Consider the following 14,191-nt stretch of genomic DNA (forward strand, 5'->3'; position numbering starts at 1 on the left):
CCACTCCCAGATTTAAAAGATAGTGACATTTCTCAGTAGAAATCTGAGATGGATACTTTTAGAGAAGCTCATCAAACACAGTCTGTACTGATGCCCATACCATCACACTCCCTCCACTAAAATACTATTGATTACAGGGGCTGTAAGAATAGAAATAATAATAAAGCATAGTGTTCTATGCCTTTTTGTGTTACAGACATGTCTTGTTTTTACTATTGGAACTTTTCCAAACCTATTGGGCAGGTTAAAGGGTTAACAATGAAAACACAACATCACCTGACAGGCTGAATACTTTCAACCCAAAAGTTCTCCTCTAACAATTTGAAAGTAAAATAGATTTTCATTATGGACTAATTATCATGTAATAGGCGTTTGTCATTAGCTAACCAGTAATTAGCTTTGATGAATTATTTCCATTTTCAGATTCTAAAAAAAGACTTTACCTAATTATTAATTAATCATTTGCTGTTTATAATGGACCATTAACTGTCATAATTATTTCAAGACCATTTGATCAAGAGTTCAAAACAATTTAGTTCATGATTTATTACTGAAGAGCTACAAAGTAATTTTCTTCTTTCTTCTTCAGGGGACCTGTATCTGTATCTGCTGTGTTTATTACTAACTCTTAAAAACTCTTATAAAAAAATATATTATATTATGGAGTATTAATTTTATTTACTTTGTTACCTTGAACCAGATTTCCTAAAGCAATTTTTGTTAAAGCACAAAAGATTAAGCCTAAATATGAACATGTAAAACAGAAATTGGACTTTTTCCTGTAAAATATAATCAATCAGACAAATAAAAACTTTAAGGCAGATCCACATTTCTATTTGGGTAAAGAGAATAGTCTAGAACAATTTTTGTTTGTTTGTTTTTTTCTTTCAGGTACAGTTTTATCAAAAATGCAGAGGGTGACCGACATGGTAGGAGAAAAATGTATTATCTGTTTTAATCTAGATGACATCACTTTAAGATTAGGCTGTTCTATGTTTTACAGAGGGTTTGTATTCTAAGCATTTGTTTCTACTTTGTCTTGACAGAGACCATTTATCCATTTTCTTAATCCACTGTATCCCTTTCGGGGTCACAGGGATACCAGAACCTAACCTGACTACTGTTGGGCAAAGGCGGAGTAGGACAGGTCGCCAATCACAGCCAAACACTCACAGTCATACCAAGGGACAATTTAGACTAATCAATCAACCTATGAAGCATGTTTTTGGATGGTGGGAGGAAGCCGGAGTCCCCGGAGAAAACCTATGCATGCATGGGAAGAGCATTGAAGCCCCACACAGAAAGGTCCCATCTGGGATTTGAACCTTCTGACTGTTAGGCGAAAGCGCTAACCACTGCACCAACAAGCAGCTCAATAGGAAATTGAGCATTTTGGAATTCCTTGTTCTGTTTTTATCTAGTGTGAACTTCCTGGTTTACCAAGAAACAAGAAATTAAGGAAGCAAGATTATTTCAAAGCGTAGCCACATGAAAGGCAGAGGAGGAAGTTGTGTGTTCGTCCACTAAACAGAAGCAGGCAATAAAGAGGCAGAAGAAAAATACCTTGCTCTATTTTCTATCTGCTTGCATGCTTTTACTGCCTCCCTCTGTTTGTGTGTGAAGTTCTGTTTTTCCTTTAACCTCTTCAGCTAGGTTTTCATCATCTTTAGTGTTAAAAAGACATTTCTCTGGACAGAGTTTGCTCCGTCATCGCGGTCTCGGGTTGCAGGTGTCACTCTTCCCATCAATCAGGGATATTCTGGTCCAATACGACGCGAGCGACTTCAAATCAGTTATGAACCGTCCCTACAACAGGCGCGGATTCAACTGTGGACACACAGCAGGATCTCCTCAGCTACAGCTCCCGCCAGGGATCTCCCGTCTCAGTGGGAGAACTGGAGCAGATCAGGGGAATCCAATTGTTAAATTAAAAGAAAGCATCGCGAGGGCCTGTGGCGGGAGCTGACCATGGTGCTGATTGTGATATGATTTTTGCTCAGTGCTCTGAGTGTCAAAGGGAAGGGATCCAATGACGTGCGGGTTTACGTGTTTTTTGCATGGTTTATTCATACTTCTACTGTTGTTTTAACGTGGTTCCTTCGTGATACATCTTTGAAAATTTCACGCAGCTACAGACCCACCTTCTGCACGGCGCCGGACACCGCCCCCGAGAGACTTAAGCATGAACTGCAGCCGACCAAAATATTTGAACGGGCCAAAACCGAATTCATGTACAGACCCGTCAGCTGAATCCCTTGACCAACATTTGCCCACATCCACAATTGACGAACACAAGAAACACTTATACCTATATCACGTAATTATCACGGAAGACTGAACAATGTACAGTGCACAATCCACAGATGGTATGAGTCAGTAGTGTGACACTGTCTTAAGGTAGGAGTATTTTCCGGAACCGAAAGCACTTTTTTCGTTGTACCTGTGACTATTCTATTCTATTCTATTCTATTCTATTCTATTCTATTCTATTCTATTCTATTCCATTCTTTATACATATCTGGTACTTTACTTGTTTTGCTTCAAGGTCTATTAAAAGTTGATTTAATGATCTACAACATTTTCTTTTATTTCCTAAACCTTGGATTATAAAACATTGTTGTGATCTTTGCTAAACTTATTTTATAAAATATTTAGATCCTGTTCGAATCTTGAAGTTACGATAAAAAAAGCAAATAAAAGTTAAAGACATGAATAACAATAGCACTAAAGCAATTCTAAGAAAAGCCATTTATGACCAGATTAAAAAGTTTAAATGAATGCCAGTTCATTTCTGTTTTCTGGGGCTGTGGCTCTGCTAGATTTCCCAGGAGTTATGATGTTGACATGATCAAGGCGTACAAACACAACACAATCTGCTGCAGCCACATGCACTAAGCCAACATGTGCTCCGAGAGCTGCACATATTGGTTCCCAAACTCTCAAATAGGACTGAATCCTGAAATTGCTTCATCTTATTGGGATTCACGTTTATGCTGCAATTTATGAACAAAATGCTGATTATCAGCAAGAGAAGATGTGTTGTGTGGTTGTTGTCTTTGGGTTGGTTTTGATGTGCAACTTTTGCTAAAGGAAGAGAAAGTCAAATTTGCATGTACTACGTGGCAAAAATTGAGTTCATCCATAAACAAAAAGGTTCTTCTGGATAATGATGCCAAAAAAATCAACATAACATTTTCAAAATGTGTTAGAAATTTATTGCATTGTATTTTATAATAATTCAGTTTTCTTATCCATTGAAATAAAAAAAATAATAATTTTGATATAATTTGTATAAGTATGATGCAGTTGAGTTTTATTTGATGCCACGTCATTCATGGAGGTTTTAGGGATGCTAAAGTCAATTCAAAAACACCTTTTTATGATCAATTGTTCTTAAAGAACCAGATATCATTTTGATTTAACTCTGAAAAAACCCATGGGGGTCAGATTTGGACGCCATTTTTTAAAAATGTCTTATTTTTGTAATTTTTATGTAAGTGTTATTTATCATTTTCTGTTTTTTATTTTATTTTATTTCATTATATTTTTGTGTCAATTGTTGCCACATCAAATGAACAAAATTTTGGGTTCTTCTTGTTTTGATGACTTTTGGATTTTAAATGGCTTCAATCTGGATATCTTAGGTCCAAAAATCTCCTACATGAACACAAGCTCGCAGGTATTTGTATTTTAACTTCTCTAATTTAATTTTTTTTATTTTATTTTACTTGCTAGTGTTAATGTCACTATTTTTCCACTCAATATCAAGTCAAAAAGGACACTTGATCATTCTTAAGCAGCTATAGAATTGGCTTCACTGTGATCTTTAGCTATTCTTCTCCACCATTACATTACTTTATATGTTTTGTAATGTTTTTAATGTACGTTTCTTATGTAGAGTAGTAAATAGTAATTACGGTAAGTAGCACTTTTCTCAGAGAGCGACTGACAAAATTGCTTCACAATGTTAAAGCAAGATAAAAATCAGAGAAAGAACACTACTAGTACTAGGGCACTAAATTCTTTTTTTTTACCTGTTGAAATTACCTGTTATCAATTTGTTCTTATTTTTAGTGTCAACACAGATATCTGAATGACTGTGCTGCTGTCTTAGCCAGAAAACCGGAATGAAAATACAATAAAACCTGCAATTTTTTGATCCAACGCTGTGTCAATCTCAGTTTTTGCCCTTTTTATTATTTTTAAGCTTTACTGAGATTTAAAACAACCGCAAAAACAGTAAAATATCCTGATTCATTTAATTTAAATTCCTAACCAAAGCATTTGACCCTTGTGCTATCCTCAGCACTTTAACAGAAGACACGTTTTCTGTTAAACGTTTTTTTTTTAACCTTTTTTCTTCAATGATTTGTGATCTTCACTGGTGTCCATGGATTACATGAAATCCTCTCCACCTTTATCCACCTTCGTCATGGTAGGGAGAACACGTCGATGGTCTTCTTGACCCCATAGGATAGCACAAGGGTTAAGTGAAAATCAGAAGTTATAATGAAAAGTAATAACTAAACAAAAAAAACAAAAATTGGATGTTTTGTCATTGAATAAAAGAGGTTCATCAGCACAGCATTAGATTTTATTACAGAAAATGACACTCAGCTATTTAGACAGAAACAAACGTGTTGGATTTTGTATCTGAGAAAGGCACAAGACACCCAAAAACGGAGGATTTCTCTTCATCAGACAAGCAACCAAGAAACAAATGATCGCAATAGAAGAAATCCAGGGTTCTTTTGTGGAGGCGGGCGACCCTTACAGAAGGATCAACATCAGTTCAGCACTCCACCAGTCACACCTTTACGCTCGATTAGACAGACAGAAGCCATTCATCACTAAGAGACAGCCCGCTGGGCAAACTCCTCTGATCTGATGAAACAAAGATTGGACTCTCCAACCACAATTCCCAGCAGCGAGTGTGGATGAAACCAGGTAAGAAGAAAGCTGAAAGTCAGCCCAAGCTGAAAGAAAATCCATATAAAGGCATCAATAGTAAATGCTGCGCAACATTAAATGTTTATATTTCAATTTAAAAGCTGGAATAATTTGTGCTGTGTTAACAAATGCGTCTCAAAAACAGCTTTTGTGTTTATTCCTATCAACCGAAACTGAATTGTTGACTGAGTCTGGCAGCATTCAAACTCTGTGACATCGATGTGTCATTTTCCAGGGATAACTTCCAAAATAAAGGTTTACGCTCAGCAAAAACATTCTTTCTAATTTGGAGAATATCCCCATTTCTCTTCTTTGTGCTTCTTGAAACACTGGAATTGCAGTGCCCTACATTCAGCCGAAGAGGGATGACGATTCACAGAGAGGTAACAAAGGGGCATCATCAGGAACCGTCTCTCCTGGAGTGACCCACAAAGAGCCTGAACGTGAAGCGAGTATTTCTGACAGCTGAATCGGCTGCTAACTGACACTCCCAATCCGGCCGAGCTGAGCGTACATGTTTCTGCCAGGAAGAATTAGAAAAACCTTCACAGAAAAGCTGGGAGAACTTTGAGGATCAACGAAAACCTAATTGCTGCCAAAGATTCTTAAACCAATCACTGCAAAGTAAGGGTTTAGATATTTAAATATGGTTTTATATATATTGATTATGAGTTGTGTGTGTATACTGTTGTCATAGTTGAACATAGGTCTGAAGTGTGTGGATAATAGGTGATTAGTCATAACATGTCATTTTCTCAAAATGTAGAAACTTACTGATGCATCTTTTAAAATCAAAAATTACGTTTTGTATCTATTCCTGGTGTCTTATAGGATAGAGAAGCAAACTGATAAAAACTCAACATCACATTCTAAAGTATGACATTATTAAAAAGTATTTTTATGCACAAGGCATGTCTTGGGAGACCTTTAAAAGACGGCTCTGAAGCAATTAAATCCATACACTTCCACCTGAGGTTTATGCAGGAATAAAAGCCACATGCGTCACCTTCAAACACCGCCGCACAAGCATGATGAAAAGCAGACGAGGAGCTCCGGCGTTTGTCTCCCGAAGGCTTGCAAATCTGCCAGAGTCTCCCACTGGCAACATGAGTATACGGCGCTGCCCATGACAAGCAAATGACAGATCATCACGGAGGTGGGGGAAGCTGGGGTGGTGTCAGGCTGTAATATACCCTGACAGTCTCTCTGAAGAATACATCCTGCAGCGTATGGAACAATCACACACTGCAGATTTCATCACAACCTGAACTTTCTGTGACTTCTGCAGATTTTAAATCTGAGAGAAGCAGCTTGTTTATCAATGCACTGACGAATTTACATCGCCCGCCTTAGAAGCTCCGCTCATTATCACAGAGGACCACTGGACGTCAACAGACAAGGAATGTGTGATCATAGAGGAGTTGTTGGAACGATTCGTGTCAAAACGGCATCATATTAGTCCATAAAGAAAAAAACCTCTTAAGTGTTTGGCTACCAACCAAATATGTCAACTTATAATTGTTGTTTATCATGTTTTCTTTTTTCATGCCATTCACACACGTAACAGGGGATGACAAAAAAAAATATTTAAAAAAAGAACGTTTGGGTAATTTTGTTTCATAGTTGCACAGCTTTTTTTTAATATAAACCCATCCTTGTCAAAGCTAAAGCCTTAAGACTTTGTTAATAATTTTGTTCACCAAATCTCCTTGAAGTACCAGTTTATTATTGTTGGTTTTTGGTTAAATTTAATGAGCTGAGTAATTATCATTCAGAAAACATTCCTTAATTGTTCCCCTTACTGATCCGTTCCTTGTGACTATTATACCATTTTTTCAAAAATAATTAGAAAAGTTGTATTCAAGGCATATTGCAACACAATTAAAATATGATAAGTAAAAGATATACCATGAGCTAATTTAAAATCTCACATTAAAAATAGGTATATAACAGATTCCTCAAAATCTTTTTTTTGAACTTTCAAATTCTAAAAAACAACATTTTCTCGATTAGGTAACGGCTTAGTAAAATAGTAGGAACTCTGTTTGCTCGCATGCTTTTTTTCTAGCGAAAAACCTTATTTTGTTTGTATGACCACAAAAGGTTGTTTTATTATTTCAACCATATTCTACTTTTTAAATAAAAAGCGGTCTGCCTCTGACTAAAACAGGGAACGAAGGCCGTTAAATGTGCCGAAGTATCAGCAGTGAGGTGTGACTGTGATTACAGGCTGCTGTGTTAAACAGGTGAGAGGAGCGCTCGGATATTTGGACACTAGTCATTTAAAGGATTTTCTCTTTGATGCCTGAGGCTCTGAAGCTGATCCCTGCATGGCCTGTGAAGCATTATGCAGATGTGAGGACAATAAGAGCTGATTAGTGCATGAAAATGGTACACACACACACATGCACAATGTTGGAAAGATGTGCAACCCTCGGTGTGTGTCAGTGAATCTTTATAAATCCGGCACACTGAGATCTGAAAGAAAAGGTGACGGGGTTTCATTTCATTCATGGAAGGAAAAATTCAATGTGATTTCTTCTGAAATTAGAAGTAGATAAACTACATTCACTTGTTGTGGTAACTCAATTTGTGACCCCTGCTGTTTCATGTGTGAGTTTTGCGTATTTGATCCTGGTTTAATTTGTGTAAGGTTGTATTTTTATGCTTTCAGGGGAGCTGCAGCTGTTTTCTTGGAACAAAGAACAGTAAAATTAAAAATGTAGACCATGTGAAAATAGTTCCAACAGGGATGTAGATGAAAACGCAGATGCAAACAGAGAACAGATCACAGGTGCCATTCAAACCCTACTTCTGGTGTACCCCAAGGTTTTGTCCCCGGTCCTATTATTTTCATAATAGGCAGTATTTGGCAATATTTTCTGTAAAATGTAATATCAATTTTCATTGTTTAACGCAGCTCCATTTATCTTGTCAACTTCTCTCTTCCACCTTCCTCCCTCTGCTCCTCTCTGTCTGAAATCAGAAACTGGTCTACCTTAAACATCCCGAAACTCAGTAGTGATAAAACTGAACTAAGTCTTGTCGGTTAGAATGTTACAAGTTTAACTCGTTCCATTGAGTCATCTTTAGCCTCCCTTCCCCGCAGAATTACGAGTTTGGGGACAGTTTATTATCTTTTCAATCCCATATCAATAACATTGTGGTCTGCCCATTTTAATCGCCTTCCCTGTCCTCTCTGCTTCTATTCTTGTTTATAGTCTGGTCACTTTCCATCTAGATTATTGTAATTCACTCTTCTCTGGTCTCCCTCACAAAACCCTCAATAAACTCCAATGGGTCCCCTACTCTGCTGCCCACATCATCCCCAGAACCCCCCTCCTTTGGTCACATCACCCCCATTCTCCAGCAGCTGCACTGGCTACCAATGACCTCCAGAATCCAATTCACACTCCTGCTGTTTACCTTTAAGGCCCTCCTTAACCTGGCTCCTCCTTATCTTTTTGACCTTCTCCATTTTAATACTCCCTCCCGTTCTCTCTGGTCCTCTTGTTTTGTCCAGCTCCCTGTTTGCCCGGCCCGGCTCGTTGCCATGGGGAGTCAAGCCTTCAGCCGCACGGCTGCCAAAACTCTGGAATTCTCTCCCTCCTGACCTTCATAACAAAGACTCACTACCAGCCGTTGAAATCAAACTCCAAACTCATTTGTTTTTCTCTCTGATTCACCGTGTTTTTCTGTCAGCTGCTATTTATTGTGCCTTTATTGTATACTTTGTACAGTTTCTTGAAGGGTGCTTTCAATTAGAATTGATATTATTATTATTGATATTATTATCATAATTAGCATTTTTATTCTTCTTAATATTATTATTATTATTATTATTATTATTATTATTATTATTATTATTATTATTATTATTATTATTATTATTAAATTCTGCCTGGTGGGGAAGGAGAAGGGCAAATGGGACGTAAAAATCAATAATTCAGCAAACAAACTGATAACATTGCTTTTTTTTCCATCCGAACATCTACAATTTGTGTATTTCTGCTGTGACATTTCCCGGAAGTGTGGCATTTTGCCTTCTACACAGGGGTTTGATCATCTATTTCATGTCTTTGTATTGAGCAGAGATGAAGGATGCTGCTTATCTTGGAGTCCTGTGGCAGGCAGAGGCTGCATGGAGGAGGTTGCAGGTCAACAACCGTAAACCTGTCAGCTTTACAAACAAGGCTAAAATAGTCAATTCCTTTTATTGCTATCATTTCTTTATAAATGTAATATTCTTTCTGATGCTGCCAGGCTGATGGGATGCTTTGACCAGCTTGTCTTCTGAATGCAGAGATAAAACTGACTTTACTCTCTAAAAGCCTGCAAAGAGGAAATGCTTCCCTAAATGCCAGGACTTTCTTTTGAACTAAAGAGTCAAAGATATTCTCCTAATGCTTCATCCTCGTCTCATTTCAGCCCTTCCAGGCTTGATTTTCTATTAGAATTGAAAGGTTTTAAAGCCTGTCTGTTAGCGTGTGGCTTCCCAGCTCCCCGCAGACCTCTGGGGCGACTGCAGGTGCATTTCTAATGCCGTGGCTCTCCGATGAACGGAGACTATCAAATCCCGCTTTCCTGATGCTCACTTTTTTTCTCTTGAACTCAAACAGAGACACTGGTCTGTAGCCTAAACAGTGGTCTTCGTTTGGTTGTGAACTTTTTTTCTGCTTCCCAGAGCAAAAGTCCATGACCATATGTCCATTAATATTTAGCAGTGGGCTGCAGCTGAGCCAGACAGTTTGTGAGACCAATTAATCACCCCTGTGAGCTGGGGATTTTCTCCTCACAAACTGCTCCATATTTACTCCCCTGATTACTATCTGATTTCATGCAGCGGAGGAGCATGCGGTGCATAAAGAGTGAGAAAAGCACAATCATGTCCAGCATCCTGCATCAGTTTATCTTTAAAGGCGGCGTTTCATGGTTTTCAGACGAATACTTTGCTTTCGTGTTATATGGTCACAACAAATCACTCAACAGTCACCTTCCTAAAACAATGATTGGAAATAACACTTCCAGACGCTAAACATTGCCACTCGTCTCAGGATTCACTGACTGAAATTAGTAATTCTTTCTGCTGTGCTGATGAGAGGAACTTTTTAAGATTTTCTTTTAATAAGCTGTAAAGGACAGCTTGCCTCTAGGGTATTTATACCGGGCAGAAGTGGAAACAATTAATTTTCTAGGACTGAAGCTCCAGATGTGGAGGTCAGTATTTACTTGTGCTTATTGTTTCAGTCCTGTTCTACTTTTATTATCATCCAAAGATTAAACATTGAAAACCTGTTTAACAGAATTTGTGGTTGTAATGGAAGAGCCATCAATTTTCTCAATTTTTTTTCTTAAACATTGAAGATGGTCATTGTATTGATTATTTTGTATTGTTTTAAATGTTTGAAGTAAATCTAAGCTCCAAAGCAAACAGCTGCTGGCAATTTTTTTGCATCGAATCTGCAATAAAGAGACTTTTTCTTCTGAAAATATGCTTACAGGGTTCACAAAGAGAGAATTACTTTACCTGAAGCTGCAGAACATTTAAGCACCCCACTGGTTTTGTATGCTTAAATTCCCCACCCCTCTTATTAATGTTTCTGTGGATGGAGAGATCTGGTTTCCAAACCAAACGCCAATTAAAAGACAGAAAGAAGTGAGAAATTTGGCCTTGGTCCTAATACTCCAGTTGAGCATTCAACACAGAGAAGGTCATCACCCAAAACTATTCATGCTCAATAGGAAAAAGGAGATTCAGTTTGTAACTGTAAAAGTTTCTGAACCAACGCATAGTTTCACAGACTTGCATTTAAAAAAGCTGAAGTGTGCATCAGTTTTTTTTGTTTTTTGGCCTCCAGTTTCCCTTAACTTTCGAGGGTTACGTTTAATCTTTAGTTAATAATTCTGCAGCTGCTATAAACTTCATTTGTTCTCCAGATTTAGTCAAGGAACCATTAAAATGTGACATGTAAAATGTGATGCTGCTTAATACTGCTACACACAAAGACAAATGGTCATAAAACTTGTATTTTTCTAACATATAATAATAAACATGAATCCACAGTTTGAGCAACTTTATTAGCAACATCCTTGTAACATTAGACAGCTGGTTGCTGAAAATGATGCCTCATTATTATGGTGTAAGGGAACAATTGTCACAAAGAACTATATGGAGTAAAGATTCCTGGTTTTTGTCGCTTAAATGCAGCTTTCTTTTATTTTGAAGTCAAAGGTTCTTCCTCCATTTCCTCACTGACTCTCTTCTGCAAGAAAAACGTTCCAACTGTGTTTGTTTTTTGTTAAATTTGCCAGCTCTGAGGTTTCCATTCAGTGTTCGGAGCAGCCACTTTAAGAACTAGTGGATGGGTTTTCAACACGAGACCGAACGACTTGAATGAGTCGGATGTGGTGGACAATTCAGTAGTTTTCCAAAATAAAACTTCCTTCAGAATCAGATTAGAAATAAAACAGAAATAGTTAGGCTGTATTTTTTTTTTTTTTTGTGGCACGGAACCAACTAGCGACTACTGGTTTAAAGCACCTAAAAAGGTCTATTTAAATGAAATGCAGAAATAATATAAAATACAGACATTTATTCCTGAAAGCATCCAGCCGTTGTTAGTTTATGTGAACTCACCATGTTCAGCTTGAGCTCCATGTTAAGGACTCCCCCACTGTCTAAAACGGGCATCAGGTTGATGGCAAACACTGCAGCTCTGTCTGGTGGAATTGATATATTCGGACCAAAAAAGATGTAGAAGTGCACAGAGAAAGTGTCCAGCTCATTGCGCAGCGTCGGACGGATGGGCCAGCACTTATTAGTGTCTGCAGTGGGGGCGAGGTAAATGATGCTGTCCTCCGAGGTGTGGAGGTGACTGGTGTTGTGTGACAGGTCCGGCAGGCCCGCCATCAGCAGCGTCTCCGACAGAGAGAAGCCCATCGCTGTTCCAAAAGACTGAGGCATGTTCATGGAGCTGCTGGGCTGCGCTCGGTCCTTCGACAAACTGGGTCTGGAGCAATCTGTTTATGCAAAAAAAAAAAAAGATCAGATATCAGAAGAAAAGGTTCAAGCCAACTTCTCCAACATGCAAAAAATGCATCTGCCAGGATGCTGCAATTAAACAAGCCATGAAAAAGTCGAACTAACTGGTTAAAACAAATTATTTTATTTCCCTTTTACCCATGTTCAGCAAGCATGTTAGATATCTTCACCTTCAGTCGGTTTCCATAACAAACACCGCCAGATTTTGAGCTACACACAGCTTCTTAATGAGATAAAGATTCACTGTAATTGGAAATGGTACGCTTTCCCTCAGCACAAGGCCAGCTCAGTGCAAAACGGTCATTGATGGCAACTCGCGGAGTACCATCAAATACCACCAATCCTCGGGGGAAAATTACTCGTCATTGGATTTTCTTGCTGAGCCTCATTTGGAAAAAGGTTGCCTTCAAAAGACCGGGAAACATCTTGGAATGTCTTCAGGCGCATGAAGCAAAAATACTGCACATTTGAGACTTTTGAATAAGTAAAGAAAGTGTAAAATCGTTACAACTTGTATGCAAAATGTAGGAGGTGCAAGAGCACATATATAAATGGATGACTGGGTGAGGGGAGTCTGTGCAAACATGTTTCCTTATATGACTACTCTAAGAAACGTCTCAATTTCGCTTTGATCCATTGCATAAAACAGGCAGCAGCAACAAAAAGGTTGCATAAACAAACAGAACAACTCATAAACTGCAACTGAGCTACGATGCACTACACTGTAAGTTGGTCTGAACTCAGATAAAGCCACACGCTTCCATTCCTCCGACAGCTCATATCAACAATAGCCAATGTTATCAAGTGAGCGTGAAAAGGTGAGAACTTCAGATGGTCTCCTTCCTGAACTGGAGGTGTTCTTCAATTCACATCCACAAAAGGTCAAGTTAGATCTGCCTAGCAGGCAGAAGGAGTGACAGAGTGTGAATAATTAGTGTCTGTGTTGCCATGGTGACAAAGTGCACTGTGCAGCGTGGAACAGAGGGAGAGGATTGCTACATGGGAGAGAACTTCCCACAGATTTGTGAGCCATTCCCGTAGAGAGAACCGAGAGAATATCTCCACTGTCCACGACCCAAAAACAGCATGTAGCACTCAGGCGTGGAATAACTGCATGGCCTCTTAGAGATCCCTCATGAATCCCTTTAGTTTGGGCTTTTCTTCAAACAAGCCTCTTTTGAATAGTTTAACGGTAACGGGCCCGCCTTTCGCATCAAAACACATGTCAGAAAAGTCCATTCCTGTCTAATACTTCCTTTAAAAGCACTGTGTCCCCTTTAAGTGCCGTCTGGAATTGTTTGCTGTGATGTGGAAAAGACTTTTAAACATTTGTTTCTAAGGCAACAACAATTGGTGCCAGAATAGCTAAAAAACGCTGAGTTATATGCAATTTTAAACAGAACGGAACACAAAATGCATCTTTAGCTGAAAAAAATCACGGAATCTAAGAAACCATTCTTTTAACTCAGACATTTTAACATTCTTGATTATTGTACCAGTGAAATAATAACTCAAAAGGTTTTATCAGGTCTTTACTACTCTGTTGCGTCACCTCCTCCTTGAACACCGGAGGTTTTAGTAACTCAGAGCATCAACTGCTGAAGCAAAGACTGGAACGTTTTTTCCATTCTCGCTTGAAAAGGGAATCAAGCCACTCAACAGTTCTGAGCGTCACCGCCATCATTGTTATTTGTGAAGAGTCAAACTTGTTAAGAAGGTCAAAAATCTACTTTAATAGCAGTATATGATATTAATAGCAGATACCATTTTTTATGACGGAACCATGCAGATGCAGAAAATTCCATTTGTAGGCTAAAAGCATCAATGATGTCTTTACAAATGTGAACGTCCTCCACTAATGTGCACTTTTCATATCCCATAAGCCTTTTCTTCTGCTTTGTTGGCTGTTTTCTGTTCAAAGTAAATGTTTCTGACTGATCTTTATTTTCCAAATTTCCCCTTTATTGCCGTCATTCTCACTGCTGAACAGAAATAATGTAGTACAGTAATTTATCACTCTTGAATAAAACTGTCCTAATTTTTCTTTTTGAAGAATTGTTTTGCAAATACAAAAATCGAGCCTTCCCCCCGCCTGCGCCAGATTGGCTGCCCGTCTGCACCTTGGGCTGGGATCACTCCTTCTCTGGCTATGGGACAGGGATGCAGCTAGGCAGGCTGGTTGGCCCTGTCCTGGGGAGG

At 38.5% G+C, this 14,191-nt stretch overlaps 1 protein-coding gene across 1 annotated transcript in view; it reads right to left on the reverse strand.

Annotated features, from left to right (window-relative positions):
* tmem8b (transmembrane protein 8B) overlaps positions 1 to 14,191 on the reverse strand; it is a 59,168-nt gene that overhangs the window by 29,419 nt on the left and 15,558 nt on the right. Inside the window, exon 6 of the mRNA XM_023958927.1 lies at positions 11,588 to 11,970. Within this exon, the coding sequence (XP_023814695.1) occupies positions 11,588 to 11,970 (383 nt within the window). The remainder of the gene's footprint in view (positions 1 to 11,587; positions 11,971 to 14,191) is intronic.

The sequence above is a fragment of the Oryzias latipes genome, chromosome 9 (genome assembly GCF_002234675.1).
Source record: "Oryzias latipes chromosome 9, ASM223467v1".
Classification (NCBI taxonomy): Eukaryota; Metazoa; Chordata; class Actinopteri; order Beloniformes; family Adrianichthyidae; genus Oryzias; species Oryzias latipes.